This window comes from Vombatus ursinus, unplaced genomic scaffold (assembly GCF_900497805.2).
Source record: "Vombatus ursinus unplaced genomic scaffold, bare-nosed wombat genome assembly UNPS02014798.1, whole genome shotgun sequence".
NCBI lineage: Eukaryota > Metazoa > Chordata > Mammalia > Diprotodontia > Vombatidae > Vombatus > Vombatus ursinus.
This window is the reverse complement of record NW_020954576.1, coordinates 47,883,454-47,909,618: the sequence shown is the minus strand read 5'-3', so window position 1 is coordinate 47,909,618 and position 26,165 is coordinate 47,883,454. Positions and strand designations below refer to the sequence as shown.

The 26,165-nt window shown below is 42.0% G+C and overlaps 1 protein-coding gene across 2 annotated transcripts in view; it reads right to left on the bottom strand.

Annotated features, from left to right (window-relative positions):
- Positions 1-13,868: 13,868 nt before the first annotated feature.
- SLC41A1 (solute carrier family 41 member 1) overlaps positions 13,869-26,165 on the bottom strand; it is a 39,916-nt gene continuing 27,619 nt past the window's right edge. For both annotated transcript variants that reach the window (XM_027871608.1, XM_027871607.1), the window contains exons 10-11: positions 25,538-25,686; positions 13,869-16,415 (exon numbers count right to left, since the gene is read on the bottom strand). In XM_027871608.1, the coding sequence (XP_027727409.1) occupies positions 16,230-16,415; positions 25,538-25,686 (335 nt within the window). In that variant the 3' untranslated portion in view covers positions 13,869-16,229. The remainder of the gene's footprint in view (positions 16,416-25,537; positions 25,687-26,165) is intronic.

The following is a 26,165-nucleotide window of genomic DNA, read 5'->3' as shown; positions in this document are numbered from 1 at the left end:
ACTGAACTCAACCGAAATTTACCATTTCCTTTATTTATGAATTTAGGCAACAAATGTTATTCTGAGGAGTCCATTAAGGGTTGCACCAGACTGACACAAAACTGTTAAGAACCCTTGCTCTGTCTATACATTGCAGAGAAGGTACCTACCAGCGCTGGTATAGGGAGTTTATTCACCCCCAAGTTCTCTATTCTAATGAAACCACAGGTTTCTATCCTTGGGCTGCAAAGTGCTTTGACAAGGTTCTCATGGTCAGGACCAGACAGCCTTCTGCCCATCCCAGAAGTCTGAGAACCTCTTTAAGAGACTGCCTGAGTGGAAAAAGCCCTGAACCTGGAGTCAAAAGGTCTGTGTTGAAGGCTTGGCTTTGATAATCACCAGTCAGGGGATTATGGATAAGTCAGTTGACCTTCTGAGCCTTGATTTCCTCAGCTGTAAAATATGTAGCAGATACTCTGGGCTGGTCTTAGAGTCAGGAAGACTTACTTGTGTGACTGAAGGTGAGTTACTTAATTTCTCAATGGCCAAGACAAATTTCTAAGCTAAGACTACAAGGTACAGACAAAAATCTTTGTTGAATTGAATTGTATTCTACTACCTCCCTGTCATAAAGTTCTTTAAATCTGGTGTCCAGGGGGGCAGCTAGGTGGCTCAGTAGATAGAGCACTGGCCCTGGATTCAGGAGAGCTTGAGTTCAAATCCCTTCTCAGACCAGATGCTTGACACTTACTAGCTGTGTGACCCTGGGCAAGTCACTTAACCCCAATTGCCTTGTTAAAAAAAAAAATCTGATGTCCATGTCAGGCGGGTGAGGGGAAGCTTATCCTGAGATTCCAGCCCTTGAATGGACTAGCCCATAAGATATGAGTGACATGTAACATAAGGCATACCAATACAGACCAATGGCAAATGATGTTTCCAATCATAATTCATTCATATATATACTGTCCCAATCATAATTCATTCATGTAATTCATAATATAATTCATAATTCATGATCATAATTCATTTTTGGAACAAATCCAGGCAGTGAGTCAACCAACACGTATTAAGCACTGTATGTTAGTCGTTGTGCTAAGTACTGGGAGTTGTTGTTTGTCCTTTGTTCCCAATCATGACATCAGGGAGGTAATGCTATGACATGCAAGTGAATTGAATTTAAGTGAGGGAGGGCTTTGCAAAGTCACCAGCCTCACTTTCTCCTCCGGAGTCATCTGGGTCCAGTGGCAAGATATAGATCAGGACAACAGGAAATAGCCCTGGATGCAGTGGAAGACCTTGGCCTTTAAAGAGAGGCATAAACAGATCCTGCCCTCAAGGAGCTTGCAGTCTAATGGGAGAAACAAGATGTACATAGCTAGGTATATGCATGATAAATAAAAACTAGATAGAAGTTAATATGAAAGGGAAAGGCATTGGCAGCAGAAAGGGGGGTTGTGGTACTGATATTGGTCATTCATCATCATGTTCTACCCTCATTTGCAAGACTAATGTATTTATTTTATCAGCCAGCAGAAGCTTCTGATTACCTTTCGCTACACCCTACTATATTCACCCACCCCCAAGGCCCTGAAGGAAATAGGACATTTGTTTGGTAGCATGTGAAATAATCTATTCTTTTTATACATTTTTCCGGAGGAAAAAAGAGTAGTAGCATCCTTGGGAACTTTGAGTGGATTCTGCTTGGAGAATGCAAGCCCAAAAGCCATGGTTATACTAACTCTAAAGATAATCATTGTTTTCTCTGGCCTACTTGGCCTAAATTACTATTTACCCTGGGTAAGTCTGCCCTGAGTCAACTACCAAAATTAGACAGGCTGTCTCATCTACCTCCCTTTCAAATGGCTTTTTCTCAGTTCTCATTCTCCTTGACCTTTCTTGGATATTTGATACTGTTGATCATTCACCCCTGGAAACCTTTTTCCTCTTGCCTTCCATGACTCTATACTTTCTGCATTCTAATTGTTCCTTTTTTTCCCCATTTCCTCTTGCTTATCCTACCATCTGACTATGAATGTCCCTACAGTCCTATGACCCCTATGTTCTTTCTGTACATTTTTTCCTTAGTGAACTGAACTCTTCCCATGACTTCAATGGTCACTTCTATGTGAATTGTTTTTGTTGTTGTTGTTGAGATGCCCTGTGGCATTATTGAGAGAGCAGTGACAGGAAGATTTAGATTCAAATTGAACCCCTGATTTCTGCTTCCTATAGGAACACGAACAAGTCCCTTAACCTCTCTGAGGCTTGAGGGGCTCTCCCAAGACTCGGTTATGGATGGGTTGTGATCATCAGTAGAAGGAGTTTCTACATCCGTGAAATAATAGGTTTGTGAGATATTCTTATTATTAAATATAAATCTCCAATCTGTATATCTCCAATTGGCTATGGGATATCTCTTGAATATTCTGCTATAAAATCAGACTCAACATGTCCCAAACTGAATTCATAATTTCCCTTCCCTCTAACTCTCATTCCTCTGGTTAGAGTATGTTCCCTTTAGATTAGAGCAGAACTGAGGATCATAAAGGATAAACATAGGGACAATGAAAGGAAGGGTGAGGTGGTTTTCCTTACAATCTTTTTTTAAAAAAATATTTATCTTTGTAGATGGGAATAGTCACATGTATGAATGTTGGCCAAGTTCAGAATAACAATAAAAATTTTTAATTATTGAAAAAAAGAAATATTCGCATGATGCCCTTTTAGGTATCAATCAAATATCTGGGTCTGAGACTTTGAATAGCTCAATCGCTTAAGAAAAGAGTAGCAGAAGGGGCGGCTAGGTGGTGCAATGAATAGAGCACCGGCCCTGGAGTCAGGTGGACCTGAGTTCAAATCTGGTCTCAGACCAGACACTTGATACTAGCTATGTGACCCTGGGCAAGTCACTTAAACCCCCCCCCCCCAAAAAAAGCAGCAGAGACAATGCATTTTGTCTCTTCTCCAGCAGACACTCTTCTCCAGTAGACACTCAGTACCTTTGTTTTCAGCCACTCATTTATGTAAGACTGGACAGGCGCCAGAGAAATGTTCTGGCATGATCACCATAAGTTAGGATGAGGTCCCTCACCAGCCCTGAATCAGGAAGAATTGTCAAGAAGATGAAAAGTTGTCTGTCTCTCACCCCCTGCCTGGAAGGTGACAAACATCAGAGCTGAGGCCCTCAGGAAACAGAATTGGAATGGCTTCTGACAATCCTACACAAAGAATTTCTGACCTTTCTAAAAGAACACAGTAGCACTCCAGCTGACCCTGAGGCTGGGTGCGTTGGGTATTATACCTCCCAATCAAAGAGTGGGTCTGTGGAGTCCAGGGAATCGACCTACCACTGATGTCACACCAGTAAGGAGCCAGCCTAGCAGTGGGGAGACCTTTCTGGCTCAGCTCAGCAACAGATAGACTCATCCTGCAGAGATGCTATGCCCTGTGAGGAACAGGCCCAGATGAGTCACTTGTCCCTCTCCAATACCATATTCCACAGCAAACATTGTGAGCACTCTCTGGAGAGAGGAAGGACAGCATGGCCCTGCAGCTCCACAACTGTGAGTTACCCTGCCCACATATATTCCCTATGCATGTGCCTTACTACCACTGTAAATTTGTTCCCTCTCTTCCTCTCAAGGATTCTGTGGGTATTTGTGGGATGTGCCGCAAGTGTTGGGGAGGCCTTTGTATCTACTATTCTTGCTATGACATTTGAATAAATTCCTTTTTTAAGAGCTAATTGACTATACTTGCTAATTGTTTTTTTAATTTTGTTCATTTGTTTGTTTTTAGTTTTCAACATTCACTTCTGTAAGATTTTGAGTTCTAAATTTTCTCCCTATAATTGCTAATTGTTAATGGGAAAATACATCAGTGGGACCTTGTGAGCTATGGTGTTAAGACTAAGTATTAAAAAGTACCAAGTATAGGGGCAGCTAGTTGGCGCAGTGGATAGAGCATCGGTGCTGGATTCAGGAGGACCTGAATTCAAATCCGGCCTCAGATACATCACACTTACTAGCTGTGTGACCCTTGGCACGTCACTTAACCTCATTGCCTAGACAAAAAAAAAAAAAAAAAAAAGAAACAAACAAACTTGACTTTCCAGGACAAGTGAGAGTTGAAGGAGTGAGCCTAGGGTTGGTGTTATACTTCTGTATATCCATAATTTCATTAGTGTGAATACTCCCTTCACCAGTGCAAAATGAATCCCTTAGGGTTCCTCATCCAGTGCATTCTTGCTTTGCCTTTCAGTAAATCCATCCAAGTATCTACTCAATGTTTTAAAGTTCTTCCTCTTCTTTTTATTTATTTATTTTTTTTAATTTTTTTTTTCCTCTTCTTTCACCAGGGCCAGTGAGGTGGTATAGCAGATTGAATGATGGACTTGGGTCAGGAAGACCTGAGTTCAAATCCAACCAGATACACTTACTACCTCTGTGCCCCTGGGCAAGTCCCATATTCTAGGGAATCTCAGGGATAGTGTAGATAGCCATAGGGCAGTCAATTGAGAGTTCCCTTCCAGAAATGATGGTTGTATTGATTTGATTACCATTCCTAGAGCAAGAGGTGGAAGGAGGTGGAGGGGAGTTGCCCCTCGTGGGTCGGATATCCTGGGTCAATGGAATATAGAGCAAATATGGTCTGGGGGCAATTAGATAGTTCAGGTAAGTTTGCACTCACTCACCAATTAGTTTTTCATTAATTCTAGCCAGCTTCTTGACTTTTCCTTCATTATCTGTCTTGACCACAGTCGCATCCATGCCAGGTAAATGTTTGGACAGAGTTCTAAACCTGAGTGTATTGACTCCCCTAGAGATCAGGGTGTGGTTTCAGGAAGCCCCTTTGTACTTATCCTTCCCACCCTATCCCTATTCCATTCCTTCAGTGAAATACTAAATAGAAAACAGACACACTCTTTTAGAAATGATTGACAAGGGGCCTCATGGCTTTCCAGTGGCCCAGCCTTGCAGCTTTGGCCAGGGGTAGGAGCAAGGAGTGAGGGCACCAGAGCAGAACCAGGCCGACTCAGGCCCTTCCAAGTGCTGGTAGCCGAGCCCTGGGATATGTGGGGCTTTGGGGGCGGGGAAGGAAGCTTGGTTAAGTATCAGGGGCCTAGTTATGCAGTTTCCAGCAAGATGCCCAAGCAAGCTTCCTGAGAGGGAGACCAGCAGATTCATAGGGCTTTTAGCCAAGGACTTCTCTTCTGACTAATGCCTCAAGCCAAGTGACAGGAAAAAACCAGGAATGGGCCTAGGCCTGCAGATGAACGTGGTAGTGCCTAGGCCAAGCCTAGCCTGTATATTTTACTGGCTGTGGTCAGTGTGGGAATAGGGCAGGCCTAGTGCACAACGTCACTAAAGAATAAAGGACCTCATAGGTCATCCAGCACAGAGCCTTAATACGAGTGTGAGAAATGAGTCATTTACCTTGGGAAAGGAAAGCTGTAGGATGCAGGAAAAATCCACAGTATACAAATATGCTTTTGTTTTTCAAGCACACCTTTAGGATAGGGTCTGGGGTGCACAATTTGGTCTTTGTACTTCAGGCCCAAAATAAGCTCTCTGTGCCTTTGTCTAAATCAGTGATAAAAACCATAATTACAATTTACAATTACATAATACATTTAGAGCTAAAAGGAACCTTAGAGGTCATCTGATCCAATCTGCTTATTTTATAGATGGGGAAACTGAAGCCCAGGGATGTCAAATGACTTGTCCACCATTACATTGGTATTAAGTGACAAAGCTAGGGTTTGAACCCAGACCCTCTGACTCTGAATCTAATGTTCTTTCCACTGTACCACTATTATCCACATGGTGCCAAGCATGGATCTCTAGAACACTATACTATAAATGGGCCCAGCTCTTCATCCAATTTATAGTCACTTGACCATATTATCATCCAGTACCCAATTTCCCATAAGAGTCCCCTCTTTTCCATAAAAACAACATGAAAGGCTTTGTAAAAAAATGCTTTTCCAAGATCTAGGTAAACATGAATGAAATGGACTATTACTTCAGTCTAAGAAATCATTAATATGAAGTATTCCAAGAAGCATGGGAAAACTTACATTAATTGATGCAAAGTGAAGAAAGCAGAACTGGTAAAACAATATGTACAATAACTACAATAATGAATGGAAAGAATAACCAATTAATCAACCAACTCTGAATATCATGCAAATATAACAACTAAGCTTAGCCCCAGAGAAGAAATGAAAAAAATGTACCTCCCCCTCTTTTTTGAAGAGGTGGAGTTTATGGATATAGAATATTTTATATGCCATCAGACATGGTTGATGTGTTGGTTAACTTTGCTGAACTGCTTTTTTTTTTCTATTGAAAAATTCTTTGTTACGAGGGCTGGGCTGGGCTGGGCTGGATTAGGGGAGTAGAGAAGGATGTATTGAGAAATGGTGGTATAAAAGCAAAATACAGCAATGAAAATTTATTTAAAAAAAAAAATCTAGGTAGACCGTACTCCTAGTATTTCCCTGATCTGCCAGTGTAGTGACTATGTAAAAAAGGGCAATTAGGTTAGTCTGACATAACCCACTCCTGAGGAAGCCATGTTAGTTCTTCCTAATCAATGCTTTCTTTTTTAGATATTCACTATTCTTTTAAAATAATGTTTAAAAAAAATACATGTTGTCTCTCCCAATTAGAATGGAAGCTCCTTGAGGTTAGGATTGGTCTTTCCCAGTCTCCCCAGCTGCTACTGCCTTTCTTTCTGAGATCACCTTCCCTAGACCTTGTATTTATCTTGTATGTGGTCTCCTGTATTAGAATATGTACTCCCTAATATAAACAGCAACACAACTGTTAGATGGGATAACTTTATTGCCTGCCAAGCATTTGTACTTGGTAATGCATTAGTAGATTTTGATTCCGTTGTTACTGTTGTGGTTCTAAAAAACATACTCTCTTTTACAAGAGCCTTTGGGAAGAATCTCCAGGGTCAGACCTCTGATGTCTTCTTTGCAGCCAGCAGTTTGACAGCAGTGTTACATTCTTTAAATGAAGTGATGGAAAATATTGAAATTTATCATGAATTTGGGTTTGAGAAAGCCACAAATTTGGTGACCAACCTAGATATAGAAATTAAACTTCCTGGAAAATTTCACAGGTCTCAGCAAGCTAACCTGGAACCTGAAGTGACGTCTGAAAGCTACTACAAAGAGGTACTTAGTGTGCCAACTGTGGAGCACATCATTCAGGGGCTAAAGGATATCTTCTCTGAACAGCACCTCAAAGCACTGAAATGTTTGTCTTTAGTACCTTCTGTCATAGGACAGCTGAAATTTAATACATCAGAGGAAAACCATGCTGATATGTACAAAAGTGACCTTCCTAATCCAGACACTCTTTCTGCAGAACTCTATTGTTGGAGAATCAAATGGAAACACAGAAGAAAAGATATTGAGCTTCCAGCAACAATTTATGAAGCCCTGCATCTGCCAGACATCAAATTTTTTCCTAATGTTTGTGCATTGCTTAAAGTCCTCTGCATACTCTCAGTGATGAAGGTTGAGAATGAGAGGTATGAAAATGGTCGAAAACATCTTAAGGCATACCTGAGGGATACTTTGACAGCTCACTGGTCGAGTAACTTGGCTTTGCTTAACATAAACTTTGATATAAAACATGACTTAGATTTAATGGTGGATACTTACATCAAACTCCACATGAGTAAATTGGACCCCCAAGAAGTTCTTCCCACAAGTAATTCGGAGATAACTGAAAATACTTAAGGAAATTGACCAAAATAGGTTTTCTCCCTGAATTTACATATTGGAGATTGAGAGAAAAGTCCTGAGATATTGATAGGTCACTTAATCATTGAAGATAAGTTTGCCTTTGGGTCTCCATTTGGATACTTCAGCCCCTGTTAATATCTATGTTAAACTGCTATTCTATGAACTGAAATTCTTTGAAAATTGACCTTCCAAAATGTAGAAATACAAGATTTCATTTCTTTGTGATTTCTGCTGGTAGCAACCACTCTGGAGATATTTTTAGTTAACTTCATTCTGGACATATAATTTGTGATTACCAGGGATCCGACTATCAGGTTTTGGATTTCTTAGTTATTGTTTAAAAAAAAAAGTATTGGGTGGAGAAGTGGGGAAAAATTTTAGTTAAAATGAAGCTCACTACTGATCACTGACTCCTATGTGTTTTTTTTAATGTTGTAAAATTGACAGTAAAAAGATATATTGGAGAAGAGTTTATCTCAAACCATGACCTCATATACATTTTCATGTCTACTCTGACTTCATCAAGTGGATGTAAATGAATGAGTTCATTTAAAATTTAAGTGATAGAGTCAATGTTGTGGTTTACATTCGTCTGTTGGGGCTCCACAGTAACTGTTTTATGAACTTTTCACAGGTATACATCAAGCATTCTGTTCTATGAGCTGGAAGCCAATCTCACAAACATTAAAAAAAAACAAAACTGATCTTGTTTGTGTTTATTCTGCCTTTTTCCATGCTTCATCTTGACTTGGAAACCTAACCTGGAGAATGTGCAAATTAGGATTTTGTGGTTTATCTAGGAGTGAGTAAAGAGGAAAATATTACTGTTATTTTTGGTAAGGAAAAACAATTTTTGTATAGTTTATTTCATTCTAAATAAAATGTAGATTTTCTTTAAAAAAAAAACAAAACATGTACTCCTTAAGGATATATTGCCTAGTAAAGGAGTTGTTGGGTCAAAGGGTATGAGCAGTTTAATTACTTTTCTTGCATAATTCCAAATTGAAAGTCAGAATAGTTGAACCATTCCACAGATCCATCAACTAGAGTGGGTACCTTTCTTCTCACAGTTTCACCAGCATCAACTGTTTCCATTTTTATTTTTATTTTTTGGCCAAAGTTGAATGAAATAGGGTAAAATCCTCAGTTGTTTTAATTTGTACTTCTCTTACAATTAGATATTTGGAGCAGGTTTTCATGAGGTCATTTATAGTTTGCAAATCTTCTTTTAAAAACTGTTCACACATCTCCAAAGGCCTCATGATGGAAAATGCTGTCCACATCCAAAGAAAGAACTATGGAGTTTGAATACAGATCGAAGCAAACTGTTCGCTCTTTTTTTTTTCTTCTGTTGTGTTTTCTTTCCTCTTTCTGGTGGTTCCTCCTATTGGTTCTAATTCTTACTTACAACATCACTAATGTGAAAATATGCTTAATAGGAATGTATATGTATAGCCTATATCAGATTGTGTGCCATCTTGGGAGGGAGGGGGAGAAAAATTTAGAACTCAAGAGCTTATGGAAGTGATTGTTGATAAATCAAAATAAGTTAATAAAAAAACTATTCATATCTTTTGACCATTTATGTCCTGGAGAATGGCTCTTGGTCTTAGATGTGTCAATTCCACATATGTTTTGGCTATATTAGACTTTAATCAGTGATATTGATGCAAATATTTTCCCCCATTCTACCATTTCTCTTTGAATATTTTCTTCATTGATTCATTCCCTGTGTATCTAAAGAAGTATCTTTAGACAACTCTTTTTCCATTCTTTTTGTAATTGTCTATTTTTGTATCTTTAGAATTTCATTCTTGAGAGCTTCTCATCTTCTAGATTGATTTTCCCGGTAGAATTCTAGGCTGTGGGAATTTATGTATACTTCCCCATATCTGCAGTATGTGTCAGCCTATATTTTCCTCTCTTTTTAGGTCACAAATTCTAAGATGGCATGATAACTCATATCCAGGGTTCCCATTATTTCCACTGTAGCAACCAACTTTGCTGGTAAGAATTAGATCCATACTACAAGTTGGATTAAGATATGTAGGTGGCAAGCTTATCAAATTTGGAGATGACACAAAGCTGAAATGGACAGCTATCATATAGGATGGTGCAGAATCCAAAAAGACTTCTGCAAGCTAGAATATTATATTAAAATCTGAGAAATGAAAACTTAGTTCAAAGAATCAACTTGAAAAGTAAAAGGTGGGGAAGGCATGGCTAGAAAAAAATTTGTCTCCAAAATTTCTGTAGGTTTTGGTGCACTACAAACTCAGAATGAGTCCAGTGTGTGATATGGCCACCAAAGAAACTAATGTGATCTTAGGCTTCATTAAGATAGACAATCATTAACCAAGCTTGTCCCCAAAGAAGAGATGAGAAAATATACCTTCTTCCCTTCTTTGCAGATGTGGGGGGACTCCAGGTGCCATACTAGGTTGATGCATTGGTTAGTTTTATTGATTTTTCTCTCTTCCCCTCCCCCCCTTTTTTATTCTTTGTTACAAAAGATGGTTCACTGGGTAGAAGGGGAGGGATATGTTTTGAAAGGAAAGTAATATAAAAACAAAAGAAATCCTTTAAAAAAATTTTTTTACAGTAAGTGTTAATATTAAAATCTAGGGAGGGGATCATTCCATTGTACTGTGCTCTGGTCAGATGATGTTTGAAGTACTGTGGTCATTTCTGAGTGTGGTATTTTAGGAAGGACAATGAATGATAAGCTTGGAAGTGTCACCAGAATGGTGAAGGGCATTGAGTTTGTGTTTTATGAGGATCAATTACAGACACTGAGGATGTTTATCCTTAGGGGGCACATGATTGCTGTCTTCAAGTATTTGAAGAGATGTCATGTGGAAGGATTAGGCCTATTCTGCTTGGTCCTAAAGGGCAGAATTAGGATGGATGTATGGGAGTTACAAAGAAGTGAATTTGAGTCTGAGGGAGTTCCAATTACCAGATATCCCAGAGTGGAATGGGCTACCTTAGAAAGGGGTCCTTCCTCACCAGAGGTCTTCAAGCAAAACCTGGGACAACACATATATTGTCGATGGATTCTTGTGCAGCATAGTAGGGACTAACAATAATAATACTAATGATAATAATAACCATAATGTATATAGTCCTTTAAGGTTTGAAAAGTACTTTACATATATTATCTTACTTGATCTTTACAACTTGGGGGGAGGTAGGTGTTATTATTATTCTCTCTTTACAGATGAAAAAACTGAAGAGGAGATAAGATTAGATGGTCTCTGAATGCCCTTCCAACCCTGAAGTTCTTGGAAATCCCTCTTGTTATTCCTTTCTTTTTCTTTTTCTTTTTTTTTAGGCAATTGGGGTTAGGTGACTTGCCCAGGGTCACACAGCTAGTACGTGTCAAGTGTCTGGTCTGAGGCTGGATTTGAACTCAGGTCCTCCTGACTTCAGGGCTGGTGCTCTATACACCATGCCACCTAGATGCCCTTCCTTTCATCTTTTAAAGAAGAAATTTCATTAAGACATGTCAGGGAACTATTAGTTTCTTTGCTTTGGGCAGAGAGACAGCCCTATGCCTGCCTAATTGCAGTACCCCAGCACTGACATAACTCCATGATGGGTATGGGAAATCTCATTCCTTAACTCATTCTCTATTTCCAGGTGTTCTCCAGAACATGCCAAAGATCACATGAATTCTATTTCTGTCTCTGATACTGTTCCCTTAAACGTTCTCCACTATGATTACCCCTCTAGCTCCTGTATTTCCTCATGGGTATCATTTCTTAAAATATAGTGATACTTGGCAACCCCACCACCTTACTCCTTTTTATTTACCACTTCCCCACCTATTTTTGAGTAAGATATACATTTCCAGAGCCTTATCCTCAGCCTCAGTCTTAGGGACACCTGTCAAATAAAAATTACTTCCTCGCACTGGGATCTCGTTCTCTCTCTCTCTCTCTCTCTCTCTCCCCCTCTCCCTCTCCCTCTCCCCCTCCCCCTCCCCCTCCCCCCCCTCTGTGTGTGTGTGTGTGTGTGTGTGTGTGTGTGTGTGTCTGTCTCTTTATTCATGATACTATCACAAGGTCACAAGGGGAGCTATTAACAGATGGCAATGGTGACAGGATCTGTGACTTCTTTAGTACAAGAACTCTTGGGTAAGGAAATTCTGTTTACCAATGAAGGCTGGCATCTTGGCATCTTCAAGAGTTGTGTAGGGCAGCAAGAAATCAAGCTCAAGCTCACACAGCTAATGTGAGTCAGGGGCAGGACCCAAACCTGGGTCTTAGTGGTTCCGAGGTGGCTACTCATTAACTATCACTTCCTATAAATGCTGCTATTTTTAATGTCAGAAAACCTGACTCTTCAGAGAATGTGAAGATTCAGTTTCAGGGGACAGAAAGGGGTTGTAATTTTTATACGTTGTCTTAGGTACACCAGGTTTTTCCTGCCATTTCAGCATGGCCAATACCACTGTTATGTCTCTCGACTATAATTTGTTGAGCCTTCTTTGGACAGAATGGGTCTCTTTACCAATTTAATCATGTCCAGCAATCATGTTAAACTCAAATAGAAATGAGGGCCACTGATCTGTCCACAAGGATCCCTGTGGGCTACATATTGACTTAGTTTTTAAAATGTAACATTATCTGTTTCATTGTGTTTTCATTTATTTTATAAAACATTTCCCAATTACATTTTGATCTAGTTTGGACAGCGCTTAACAGTGTCATGGGCTGCATGAGGGGTCTTATGTTTGACATCTCTAGTGTACAGCATATTAAGAGGTCAGTAGGAGCAGGAAATCTCATCCTTATCTCACAGATGAGGAAACTGAGGCCCAGACAGGTTGGTTGACATGACCAATGTCAAATTGAAAGTCAGCAGAAGGTCTCCTGATTCCTAATCCATTGCTTCATTCTCACCAAACAATACTTTCTTTTTTTCTCCACTGCAGAGAAAATGGGGAGAATTTCTAGAAGCAGGACTGCTTCTCGACTTAGTTTCTGAGACTCAGGACAGCCAAAGAGGAGAGACCTTTACTCTGAAGGAACAGTGAGCACCCCATCTCTCCAAGATAACAAATGGTGGTGTTTTAAAATAAATTGAGTACACTGATGTACTTGGATTTAGGGAGGAGATGGCTTCTCAGATTATAGTGGTACGTGCCTGAGGAGTCAGGCAGCCTGCTACGACCCTGATAAAGAGAGATTGGCTATCTATTTAACTAGCAGTTGTGGAGTGGGGAAAGCCAGATATAATTTATTTCTTCTATCCTCAGAGGCAGGAGAAATACCACTGGGAAAGTACCAGCCTTCCCTCTTCTAACTCAGGAGATGGTTTCCTTCTTCCACAGGGGCAGATGGTGACAATTCTCATTCCACTTCTTATACTTCTATGGCAAGAAGGCCCACTGTCAGAAGACCCTGGTTCTTACCTCTGCTCTGCCATCATGGATTTGCTCCTTGGGGTGTTTCTTTGGGACAAATCATTTAACTCCTGAGTGCTAGCTTCTGACTCCCAGATTTCCAGCTCCTAAAAAGCAGGGTTGATAGCTCTATATACAGGGTATGACAGTTAGTAACTTTAGGAGAGCTCTAAATATATCACATCAACCTAAAAATCTCATCAGAGAGAAATGGTGATGTCATAGTGCTAACATGGGCACATTTCACTAATACTGGGCCTTGCAGAAATAAATTTGGGGCTCAGGATATTTATCTTGCTGGGCACAGTGTACCTCCTGCTTCAACTAGATCATAAGCCCTGGGAGGATAAAGATCTTGTCTCACACTTCTTGGAATCCCTACTGTCCTTTGAACATTAGGTTAACAACAAATAAAGAGCATTATGCTTGGAGTCCGAAGACTTGAGTTCGAGTCTCAACCTTGACATTTTTCTACTGTGTGACTGTAGACAAGTCACTAAACTTTTCTGGATATTTTTCCTCATTTGTAAAATGGGGAAAACAGTTCTTCCTTGCTATCTGTGTTAGCAGTGCAGGTTCTCACTGAATGACTGGTTTATGTATGAGATTTTATTGTACTGAATGATGCTGGTTTTGTCTCTTTCCTACTTGGAATAAAAGTCCCCTCTATCCAGACACAAGTAATCACCCACAACCTAAATAAATGTCCTCTTTATTTTACCAAATATAATTTATCAGTTAAGTTGACATTTGTCAATTCAGTTATAGCAACTATAAATAATTCTCTTAAGACACAATTCTGGAACTTTTTAAGAATACAAGAGTAAACCAACATTGCTCCTTGCAGCCAGGTCTAAAGTACATGCACAGTTGGGGAAAGAAATCTTGGACGCGTTTGCATTTTCAGTGATATTCTCACTCCACAGTCCCTCTTTCTTCTCCTCTTACAGGAGGCCACATACCCAGGACCTGAGGGGGAGGACGGTCCATTTGCTGGCCCAAACAGGACACTGTGGATGAGGGAAAGATGAGTTGGACAAGTTAGCCAAACTGGGAAGCTAGATGAGGGATGACCTCTGGAAGGGTTTTGTTTTGCTGTTTGTGTAGAGAAGATAGGCGAAGATAGTAGGAGTGAGGGGGTCAGGCAGGGGAAGCAGAGAAGACAAGTCCAAGCAGTAATAAGTTTGCTTTGCTGGACATAGCCCAGGGTAAATAGAGGACCACGGAAGTCATTTCCAACTAGGATTACGATTCTAGAATGAGTGGTTGGGAATAAAGGGGGAGGGGGCTTGCTCCAGAAAATTCAGTGGAAGGTCCCAGTGATGAAAGTGGTATCAATAAGAGATGGGGCTCCTGTCTAAGCAGCCCCTAAGAGGACAATCCAGGAAATGGGGATAGGAGAAGTTGGGAGTGGAGATGAGACTGGTCTCCTTTACCCACCATCCTCTTGGCTAAGAAGGAAGATTTTGTGGGGAGGCCCTAGAGCAAAGAAGCTGAGCAACACCTGTATCCAAATGCCCAGATCCATACATGCATGAGTACATGTGTTCAGTTTTCCCTGGATTCCTGATCTGGTCCAGAGCAATACACGGTGGAGATGCTGAGAACCCCAGTTTCCTTTCAGAGAAAAACAGCAGCAACTGGGTGAGGTCTAGATTACCAATTCTGGATTCTCTTGGGTGCCCAGTGGGCAGGATCCTAGGATCCTAGGAGTCGAGGGATAGGAGTGTGAGGAAGGGCAATTAGGCTCTTGCTGGCTGCAGTAGGCATCCACCTGGGAGAAAAGCCAAGAACCCTGATGGAGGAAGCAGGTTGAGCACCTTGGATGTGATTAGGGCTGGGAAGAGGTAGGAGCCAAAACACAGAAAAAAAGGGAAGACTAAGTTAAGTCTGGTGAAACTCAGGTTCAAGAAGCCCTCTCTCACTGCCAAGTTCAAAGGCAGGTTCTGCCTATGAGACCAAAGGAAGTGGTGAGGCAAGGCTTTAGGTAGCAAAGAGATGATGATGTGGGGAAAAGATAATCAGCTTCCTGGGGGGCTGGTCTGGGAGGAGACTTCTTCCAGGCTTTGTACATAGTGAATACTCAATAAATATTTGTTGGATAAATGAATAAATGAATGAAGGAATGCTCTGAGACAGAAGCTGAGGAGAAGGAAAGTGATGGTGGGGAGTGGGGGGGAGAGGGGAAGTGCCGCTTAGGAAACCACAGAGCCTTAGTTGACTCCACGTGATTTTAAGCACAGAGAGGGAAGTAGAACTTTCTCCCTGAAACTCTCCAACCATAGAACCAGCTCCTGACCCAGCCCCTGGGCTCACTCAGGGTGCAGGGTGTGCTCAAACATGGACAAGGAGTGGGTAGAAGGGACAGGGGAGAGAGAGGAAGAGACATGCAGCCTGTTGTTTGAGCCCTGAGAGGATGTGGGTATCAGTATTTGAATGACTGGAAGAATTTGTGGCTGGCAAAGGGTGACCAAGCCACTATCTGCTTCTTCCAGGGAGTGTTAGGCAATTAGAGAACAGTGGGATAGCTTATTGGTGGTACCTAACAGTTATGGGGTGAGGGACATACCATAATGGGGACAGTTAACCCACTTCACTCTCTTTGGGGGGGGCAGATTTCAGAAGCAGAAAAGAGGGCTAAGGACCAGTTGTCCCTCTGCTCAGCTCCTTTCTTATGATCCATTTTCAAGGAAATAAGGGAATGATTTTATTATCCCCACCAGTCAACCAAAAAAGCCAGAGCCCACCCACATAGGGCTCCCCTATTAGTCAAACATGTAGGTTACTGAGGTTGGACTCCCTGTTCCTATTTTCCAGAAAGATGTCCCCTGTCCGGCTTGGAGGCACCCACCATGAAATTGCACTTGGTGATTGTCTCAAAATTGACTCATACTGTTTAACTCAATCTAGCCTTCCAAAATGCTCACTGTACAAACTCGGCTCAACATATTAAAAATTCCCATTGAAAATAATGAGAATTCAATATCAAAGTGAAGTCCTAGAAAGGAGGATGGAGAGAAAACAAAAAGAAATAAAATCAAATACAAGGCAATGAGGGTGGAAGGGTGGAAGCTAGTCCCCGACATCTGTGTCTCGGTCCCCGATAAGCCAGAGAACGTGGAAGCTGAGGGCCAGGAGGCCAGTGCCTAGCAGGTCACCCAAGGCTGTCAAGTATGGGATGGAGAAGTTGTCTGGGTCCAGACCCCGGCCCCACATCCAGTGCACCATCCAGTCTGCGATATATAAGAGGATCAGCACCTGGGAAGAGAAAGGAGATCCAGCTGCATGAAACCTTTCACTTGAGGTGGAGGGAACAAAGATCACCCCATCTGGCCTGAAATTGGAGGGCTTAGGTGGCCAGTTCTCAGAGCATCAAAATTTTTAGCTACAGACCATCTTGTCCAATCCTTTGCCTCTCCACAATCCTTGCTCCACCCCCACTCGCTTTTCCCAACCCTACAAATACCACCCCGGACAGAAGGGTATCAACACCAATCTAGAACTAGCCTAAAACAGAAATGTCATGGGCATCTTATGTTAAAAAGGGCCAAGTTTTTATTTAAGGTGCTGCGGTGTAACAGCTGTTTAGGTCACTGTCCTGAAGTAAGATGGAAGAGAGATCTTAGTACTGGGACCCAGATGATATGGAAGAAAATAACAAGTGTCAATCAATCAACATGAATCTTACTTAAATAATCACCCTCACAACCACCCCTCCTCTTCCCAACATACAAACATGTCCAAATCTCCCCCATTCTTAGAAAATTCTCAGTAGATACTATCATTCCCTCAAACTATCATCCTTTGTCCTTCCTCAGCCAAACTCTTAGGAAAAAAAAGTCTACACCTGTTGCCTACACATTCTCACCTCTCACTCACTTCTCAGCCCTTTGCAGTCTGGCTCCCAACCTCATCCCTCAACTGAAACAGCTCTCTCCAACATTACTCAACGATTCCTTAATTGCCAAATCTACTGGCCCCTTGTCAGTCCTCCTCTTTCTTGGCTTCTCTGCAGCCTCTGACACTGCTGACCACTTTCTTCTAGAGACTGTCTCCTCTCTGGGTCCACACAACACGAGTCTCTACTTGCTCTCCTCCTGTCTGGCCACTCTCTTCAGTCTCCTTTGCTGGATCAAAATGCCCCCTGAATGTTGGTGTGCTTGAAGGTTTGGTCCTGGGCCCTCTTCTCTTCTCTCTCTACATGCTCTTATCATTTTCTCATGCATACAAGGATCATTACTACATAAATTATTCCCAGATTTATATATCCTGAAGATTTATGTAGCTGTCTCCTAAGCTCTAGGCCTGCATCACCAATTAGGTATTGGATGTTATGAACTGGACGTTCCATAGGCATCTAAAATCAACCTGTCCAAAACTGAACTCAACATCTTTCTATCCAAACATCATCATCCTTCCTGCTAAGCAGGTTCATAACTTTGGTATTCTCACCCCACACATCCAATCAGCTGCCAAATCTTGTCATTTCTACTTCTACAATTACCTTTTTCCCCCAAAACTTTCTAGGGAACAGATTTAATTTTTATCTATTTCAGGCCTGCTTACATCACAAAGTAAATCAGCAGCATTCTGAGGCAAATTAGGATAAATAAGTAACTTCTTTCACAGTAGAAGGAGGGGTGGAGAAAAGGGGAATCATACAAGAGAGAAAAGGGAGGACTCTGGGGGAGTATTTGCCATGCAGCTGACAGGGTTTGCTTGTTACTAGAATGAGAAGACATTCCTGTTCAAGGTCAAGAGAGAAGGGGAGGGGACTGACTACATTAGAAATTATGAAAGAGGACCCTTCAGACAAAACCTCAGAATTCAGTAACAATAATAACAATAGTGAACATTTATATAGCACTGTGCTAAGCACTTTACAATTACTATCTTATTTGATCCTCACAACAACCCTGGGAGGTAGGTGCTATTATTATCACAAAACAAAATTCTGGCCATCCTTCAAGGTCTAGTTCAGATGTTACCCACTTCAAGGGCCCTTCCCTGATGACCTCACTGAAAAAATCCCTCCTTATTTAGTGCTCTGATAATGGAATTTAATCCACTTACAGGACACTTCTAACACACTGCCTTGTATTGTAGATATCTGTATTTGTTTCTTAGCTCTTCCATTGGATTATAAATAACCAGAAAGTACAAGCTGTGTCTCAGGCAAATGAAAATTATCTCTTTCTCCTCAAATTTCTCACATTTTGCCTAAAGCTTTGAAACAAAATTATTAGTGTACCTTCCTTTATTTCTAGCATTCACCACAGTGACTTGCACATTGTTGATGATTAATAAATATCTGTAGAATTGAGTAAGATATCTTTGCTTAACTGAATCACTTGTGAGCACTTGCTATTTCACATTCATCATATTTGCAAGTTTCTGTCTAGAATGAATTTGGTGATGCTTACTAAGCTGGGAGCTCTGACTGAAGGCTTTTTCACATTCCTAACGCTTATTCGTTCTCTCCTCAATGAGAGTTCTGTGATGTCTAGAATATTTCTGAAGTCGCTCCCTGTGAGTCTGAATCTTCCAAAGAGTCTACTTTTTCATCCTAATGCTTGTCCTCAGTTAATACCCTGGGATGTGAGCAGGAGCCTCTTGAGGTTTCTTTCTTCTCAGCTCCCTGCAAATCTAGGACCTATAGCTCTTTCCCTTGCTCCAGCTGGGAGATCAGGTTCAGAGGCTAGAAAACCCAGAGACATGTTTGTTTTTCAGTTGTTTAGTCTGACTCTTCATGACCTCATTTTAGGATTTTCTTAGCAAAGATACTGGAGTGGCTTGTCATTTTCTTCTCCAGATAATTTCACAGATGAGGAAACTGAGGCAAACAGGGTTAAGTGACTTGCCCAGGGACACACAGCTAGTAAGCATCTGAGGCTGGATTTGAACTTGGGAAGATAGGTCTTTCTGATTCCAAGCCAGTACTCTATCTACTGCAACATCTACTTGCCTTGGGAGTGCAAGAATTGTTTCACTTTGGTTGTATCCATAGCTCTGAGCACATGGCAGGTGCCTAATTAATGCTTGCTGAACGTTAAGTACTTTCTTTTCCTGTCCAGAGCTCATATCCAATGCAAGGCCCAATTGGGGCACTCTGCCTCCATACTTACACTTGGGGTAGCCAATGGTGGTGGGACATTTCTCCAAGACTCACTTGCAGTTCTATAAGGAGTCTGATAAAAACTATGATTCTTATGGGACTCCTGGTCCTGGGACTACAGGGATTCTAGGGATTTTTCATGGCCTTATGCACTTAAGGGAAAGTCCATTCAACAAACTATGTATAAATCACTGTGCCAGGAACTGATGATACAAAGAGATACCACAAAGACCCTGCTTTTCAAGGACCTTACAATCTCCTAAGGGAAAATGTGTGCATAAAAAACTATGCTATAAGGGACAATGAAATAAATGCAAAGGAGAAATCGAGGCAAAGTGCTATGAGAAATCTGAGGAGGGAGAGAAAACTTTGATAATTACTAGTTATGTAACCTTGGATAAGGCACCTTCCATTCTGGGCCTCCATTTCCTCCTCAGTAAAATTGTGATCCTGGGCAATAGAGGAAGGGTAGCTTGGTGGATAGAGTACTGGACTTGGAATCAGGGAAGACTCAATGGGATTCTAGGCTCATAGATTCAGAGCTGGAAGGGACCTCACAGAAGAAGAAACTGAGGGGGCGGGGCCAAGATGGCAGAGGGAAAGCAATGACTGTCTTGACCTCTCTCCTAAAGCCCTCCAAATACCTAAAAAAATGGCTCTAAACAAATTCTAAAGCAGCAGAACCCACAAAAAGACAGAGTGAAACAAATTTCCAGCCAAAGACAGCCTGGCTGGTTGACTAGAAAGGTATATCCCACTGGGCAGGGAGAGGAGCACAGTGTGGCTTGGGCACGTAGGCCACAGCGACCCTGGAGCAGGCCTCAGAGGACTGAATCTCGGGCAGCTCTGGCAGTTTCCAGACTTCTCAACCCAGGAACGCCAAAGACAACATGGAAAGTCAGTGGCAAAAGTCTGTGACTATGGTGAGAGAGGAGCTAGGTCTCAGCCAAGTCTCCAGCACGGCCTGGGGCAGCGACTGTTTCCTGAGCTTCCTGAGCTTCTGGCCCACAGACTGAGGGGGAATCGAGTGGCTGATCAGAGGGAGATTGCAAGGATCTCTTTGCCAGTGCTGAGGCAGGAATCTCTTGCTCTACCGGTGCTTGGATCTGGATCACAGTTCTGAGGGGCGGTCCTGGGGCTAGGAGGAACGCTGGTGTGGTGAAGCTTGTTGTGGTGGTGGAGAGAAAACACCTCGCCCCTTATCATACCACCTTGGAAGAACTGAAAGTTTACACGTCCCTAGAAGTACCTCTGAAAACAGTTGTACAAACCCCCAAAGCTTGGGACAGTACATTCTCCGCATTGGAAGCAGACTTCTACCTTAACAAAGAGTTTAAAACTCAAGTAATTGGCCGAGATCATGAGTAAGCAGCGCAAAAAGAGTCAGACTATATTATCTTACTTTGGTGACAAAGAAGATCAAAACATACAACCAGAAGAAGACAACAAAGCCAAAGCTCCTACATCCAAAGCCTCCAAGAAAAATATGAATCAGTCCCAGGCCTTGGAAGAGCTCAAAAGGGATTTTGAGAAGCAAGTAAGAGAAACAGAGGAAAAACTGAGAGTGATACAAGAAAATCATGAAAAACAAGTTAACAGCTTGCTAAAGGAGACCCAAAAAAATACTGAAGAAAATAACACCTTAAAAAATAGCCTAACCCAAATGGCAAAAAGAGGTCCAAAAAGCCAATGAGGAGAAGAATGCCCTAAAAAGCAAAATTGGCCAAATGGAAAAGGAAGTCCAAAAGCTTACTGAAGAAAGTACTTCCTTAAAAATTAGAATAGAGCAATTGGAAGCTAGCGACTTTAGGAGAAATCAAGACACTGTAAAACAAATCCAAAAGAATGAAAAATTAGAAAACGATGTGAAATATCTCATTGGAAAAACAACTGACCTGGAAAATAGAACCAGGAGAGAGAATTTAAAAATTATTGGACTATCTGAAAGCCATGATCAAAAAAAGAGCCTAGACATCATCTTTCAAGAAATTATCAAGGAAAATTGTCCTGATATTTTAGAACCAGAGGGCAAAATAGAAACTGAAAGAATCCACCAATCTCCTCCTGAAAGAGATCCCCAAAGGAAAACTCCTAGGAATATTGTAGTCAAATTCCAGAGTTCCCAGGTCAAGGAGAAAATATTACAAGCAGCCAGAAAGAAACAATTCAAGTATTGTGGAAACACAATCAGGCTAACACAAGATTTAGCTGCTTCTACATTAAGGGACCACAGGGCATGGAATACAATATTCTGGAGGGCAAAGGAGATAGGATTACAACCAAGAATCACCTACCCAGCAAAACTGAATATAATCCTTCAGGGGAAAAAATGGTCATTCAATGAAATAGGGGACTTTCAAGCATTCTTGATGAAAAGACCAGAGTTGAATAGAAAATTTGATTTTCAAATACAAGACTCAAGTGGAACATGAAGAGGTAAACAGGAAAGAGAAAATCATAAGAGACTTATTAAGGTTGAACTGTTTACATTCCTGCATAGAAAGATGATATTTGTAACTCATGAGACCTTTGTCAGTATTAGGATAGTTGGAGGGGAAAAAATTATATGTACGTATATATAGATATAGATAGATAGATAGAGGGCACAGGGTGAGTTGAAAAAGAAGGGGCCATATCTGGAGAATAAAATTAAGGGATGAGAGAGGATTATACTAGGAGAAGGAGAAAGGGAGAGACAGAATGGGGTAAATTATCCCACAAAAAACAAACAAACCAGAAAAGAAAAGGCTCTTACAGTAGAGGGGAAACAGGGGAAGGTGAGAGGGAATGAGTGAATCTTATTCTCATAGGATTTGACTTAAGGAGAGAATAACATACACACTCAATTGGGTATGGAAATCTGTCTTACCCTACAGGAAAATGGGGGGGAAGGGGACAAGAGAGTAGGGGAATGATAGAGATGAGGGCAGATTGGGAAAGGGAGTAATCAGAAGCAAATACTTCTGAGAAGGGACAGGGTCAAAAAAAAGAATAGAATAAATGGGTGGGCGGGATAGGATTAAGGGAAATAGAGTTAGTTTTTCACAGCATATCTACTATGGAAATGTTTTGCATAACTGCACATGTATAGCCTATATTTAGTTGCTTGCCTTATCAATGAGGGTGGATGGGGAGGGAGGAAGGGAGAAAATTTGGAACCCACAGTTTTAAAAACGCATGTTTAAAAAAAATGTTTTCACATGCAACTGGGAAATAAGAAATATAGGAAATGGGGTACAGAAATCCATCCTGTCCTACAGGAAAATTGAAGGGGAAGGGGGGAGAGATAGAAGGGAAGGCAGACTAGGGGAAGGGGTATTCAGAATGCATGCCATCTTGGGGTGGGGGGAGGGGCAGGATGGGGTGAAAATTTGGAACTCAAAGTCTTGTGGTAGTAAATGTTGAAAACAAAAAAATAAATAAAAATCACCCAAAAAAAAAAAAAAAAAGAAGAAACTGAAGCTAAGAGAGATGGAGTGACTAGTCTGAGGTCACAGTAGTTTTAAGTGGCAGATCTCGGATTCCAAACCAGGGCCTTTCTTCTGGCGCCATGTTACCTGCCTTGGGATCTCAAGAGCTCCTGCCTGCTCTAGTTTCATGTTCTGTGATTGACTAAGGGAAGCTTATCTGTCATTACTTCAAATACTTTGTTTCTAGTACTCAAAGGTCAATAACCAGGATGGGTAGGAGACCACAGCAGGGAAGCCAGAGACCAACAACCAATTATATGTGCCAGGGAGAATGACAGAGAGGGAACAAGCAATTCTCCAGACTGGAGATGGAACAAGGAATAGGTAACATGAGGGACAGGTGTTTAACGGTAGAAGAGGGTAGAAGAAACACAGGGGAGAGACATAGATACCTTTTCTCTCAAATGTGGTTGATGATGGAATTGCCATTCCATGATCACTTTTCATTGATGTAAATTCTGAACATTTTTATTTTCATTATCAAATGAGACAATATGTAAAGTGCATTGCAAACCCTAAGAAGATAAACAAATGATGTTGCTGTTCAGTTGTTTCAGTTGTGTCTGACTCTTTATGACCCCATTTGGGGTTTTCTTGGCAGAGATAATGGAGTAATTCGCTATTTCCTTCTCCGGCTCATCTGACAGATGAAAAAACTGAGGCAAACAGGGTTAAGTGACTTGCCCAGGGTCACACAGCTAGTAAGTGTTTGAGGTCACATCTGAACTCACAAAGATGAGCTTTCCTTATTCCAGGCCCTGCACTCTACCTACTGTGCTACCTAGATGCCCTATATAAATGTGAGCTATTATTATTTTTTCTCTTTCTCTCTATAGAGAAAGGCAGCTGGAGTTAAGAGAACCTGGGTTCAAATCCCTCATTATTCCCTATTTATCTAGGCAAACCATTTCACTGTTCGGAGCCTGAGTTTCCTCATCTGTAAAACAAGGGGGCAGGACTTTAGTAAACTGCAAGGCTCCTTCCTAAATCTCTTATCCTTACTTAAATCCCTCTTGCTGTAATTCATAAGGACCCAGACTTGTCATTTACGTGACTGCCCTCTAGGGGACAGAGGCCCTTCTCAGGGCGGCCTCTCGCATTCCTTTCCTCAGTGAGCTCCCTGGGAGAGAGGGAGGGAATATTCTCACTATCTGCAGTAGGAGAATTACCATTTGCAAAGCTGCTCCTACTCAGGGTCATCAACATCTGATAAGTCCAAGCTTCCTTCCCTCATGCTGTCAGCTGTGGGCTCAGGAAATGAGAACTTATTTTTAACATTTGCTGGAGCAAAATAGGATTAGGAAGTGAAGAGAGCTACAAAATTATGGCTGATTACTGCAAAAGCAAGTTATATTCGGGTTACGTGTTGCTCTGGATGATTTCAACGTGTGACCTTGGTCAAGTCCTTTCCCCTCCTCTGCATCTCAGTTTCCTTCTCTATAAAATCAGGAGGTGGGCTAGATGGTCTTGAAGGTTGCTTCTGTGCACAAATCCTATGACTGGCGTTCCTGCCTCCCCTCCCTTTCTGTACCTAAGTGACAAGGTTTATATCCCCTGTGTATTCTGGACTTTGCCTACCATTTGGATTCTCGAAGTAGTTAAGCATCAGTATAAGAACTCAGTGAGTTTTAAACATCTGGGTTCAAAATAAAGTCACTAGGGAGAGATTTACTTTGTAAATATTGTGGTACGAAAATTTCATCCCCAGGGTCCTCAGATAAAGGAACTGGAAGTCAGAGATGCTACCTGTTTTAAGGCAGGCATGGCCCCCTGACCCCTGACCATGGAAGCCAGGAGTCCCCCTCACTCCAGAGAGAAGTCCTGCTGCCCTGCACAGCCCTCTGTGCTGTCCCTGGCCAACCACTTGTAACCTCACACCCTTCTTGGCAGCTGCAGAGGAAACCCATATAAAGAGAGTGGTTGAAAAGCTGGAGGACTGTGTCCTGGGGAAGGGAATGCAGCTGTTCCCACATTCCAGCCGGGGACTTGTGTCAGCTCAAGAACACAGCGCCAGTAACCAGGAAGGAACCTTCAGGGAGGATAAGGCATCAAGGGCCACTGGGAATTAGAACCCTCTCCCCACTCCCCACTCCCCTTTGTTGCTGTTGCTCAGTTATTTGGTCATGTCCAACTCTGCACGACCCCATGGATGGGGTTTTCTTGGCTAAGATTCTGGAGTGGTTTGCCATTTCCTTTTCCACTGTGTCCCCATTTTACAGTCAAGGAACTGAACCAAATATGGGTTAAGTGACTTGCCCAGGACCACACAGCTAGTAAGTGTCTGACGCCAGGTTTGAACTCAGGTCTTCTCTATCCTCTGTACCACCTAGCTGCCCAACTCCCTAATGAGCACTCCCTAGTGACTCCCTAGTCAGTCTTACCAAGATGGTCCCAATAGGGCCATGGGCTCATTCTCCCAGCCCAGGTCAAAGGAAGTGGAGAATGAAAAAAAAAATTCTAGGAGTTGGGATACTTGGGTTATTTTTATGTCTCTTTTTTCCATCTCTCACACAGTGCCTCAGTGTCTGCCATTTGGGGTAGATGTGTATGTGTCTGCGTGTCTACGTATAGGTGTGTGAATGTCTGTGTGTGTACCTATGTGTGACGTGTAGGCCTTCTGGGGAGTAGTACAGGAAGCACAGTCTAGAAGGGCAAAGCATGGTTCTTACCTGAGCTCTTTGGCCTCTCTAACGTTGGAAAAACAGTCCCAAAGAAGGCACAAGATCAGCAGGGTAGGCCTGCCCGTTGCCCCACCCTGCAAGCTCCCCTCCCCATCTCCCCCAGCAGCCCCGTACCTGGAGCAGTGCAGCCGTCATGTAGAAGATGATGAAGATAAGGGTCAGGGTGGTGTGCCCGCCCTGCATGCAGCTGATGGTGTAGAGGAACACCAGGTGTCCAGGCACCACAAGGAGGAAAAGGACCCGGGCTGAGCGTGAATTCACATCTGGGGAAGAAGGGGGAAGACAAAGCTGGACACCCAAGAAACCTTTCCTCCACAAAAGAAGGGGGAAATCCCATTCCCCTTGCCTCAACAGCATCAGCTAACTAGCTCTCTAACCCAGAGATACTTAGCACCAGTTTTATCTACACTCCATCATCAGGTCTTCAGGTATCCCAGGGCAGTGAGAGGAATCTAAACTGCCACAACATACATTTCCTCCTGACTGGTGCCTCCAGGGACCTACTTCCCCAAGGGAGGTTCACAGCTGCCAGCAATAAACCAGGTCTCTCAATACTAAAGACTGTCCTTATCATAAGAAAAATCTTTCCAACACAGAGAAAAGAATAAAAATGGAATGGGTTGCTTTTGGGGTGGTGAGTTCCCTGTCACTGGAAGGATGGTCTTCAAGCAGGCTGGATGACAATTTGTTGGGGATACAAGTCAATGGAATTTGTTGTTTGGGAAGGGGCTGGATTCACTGA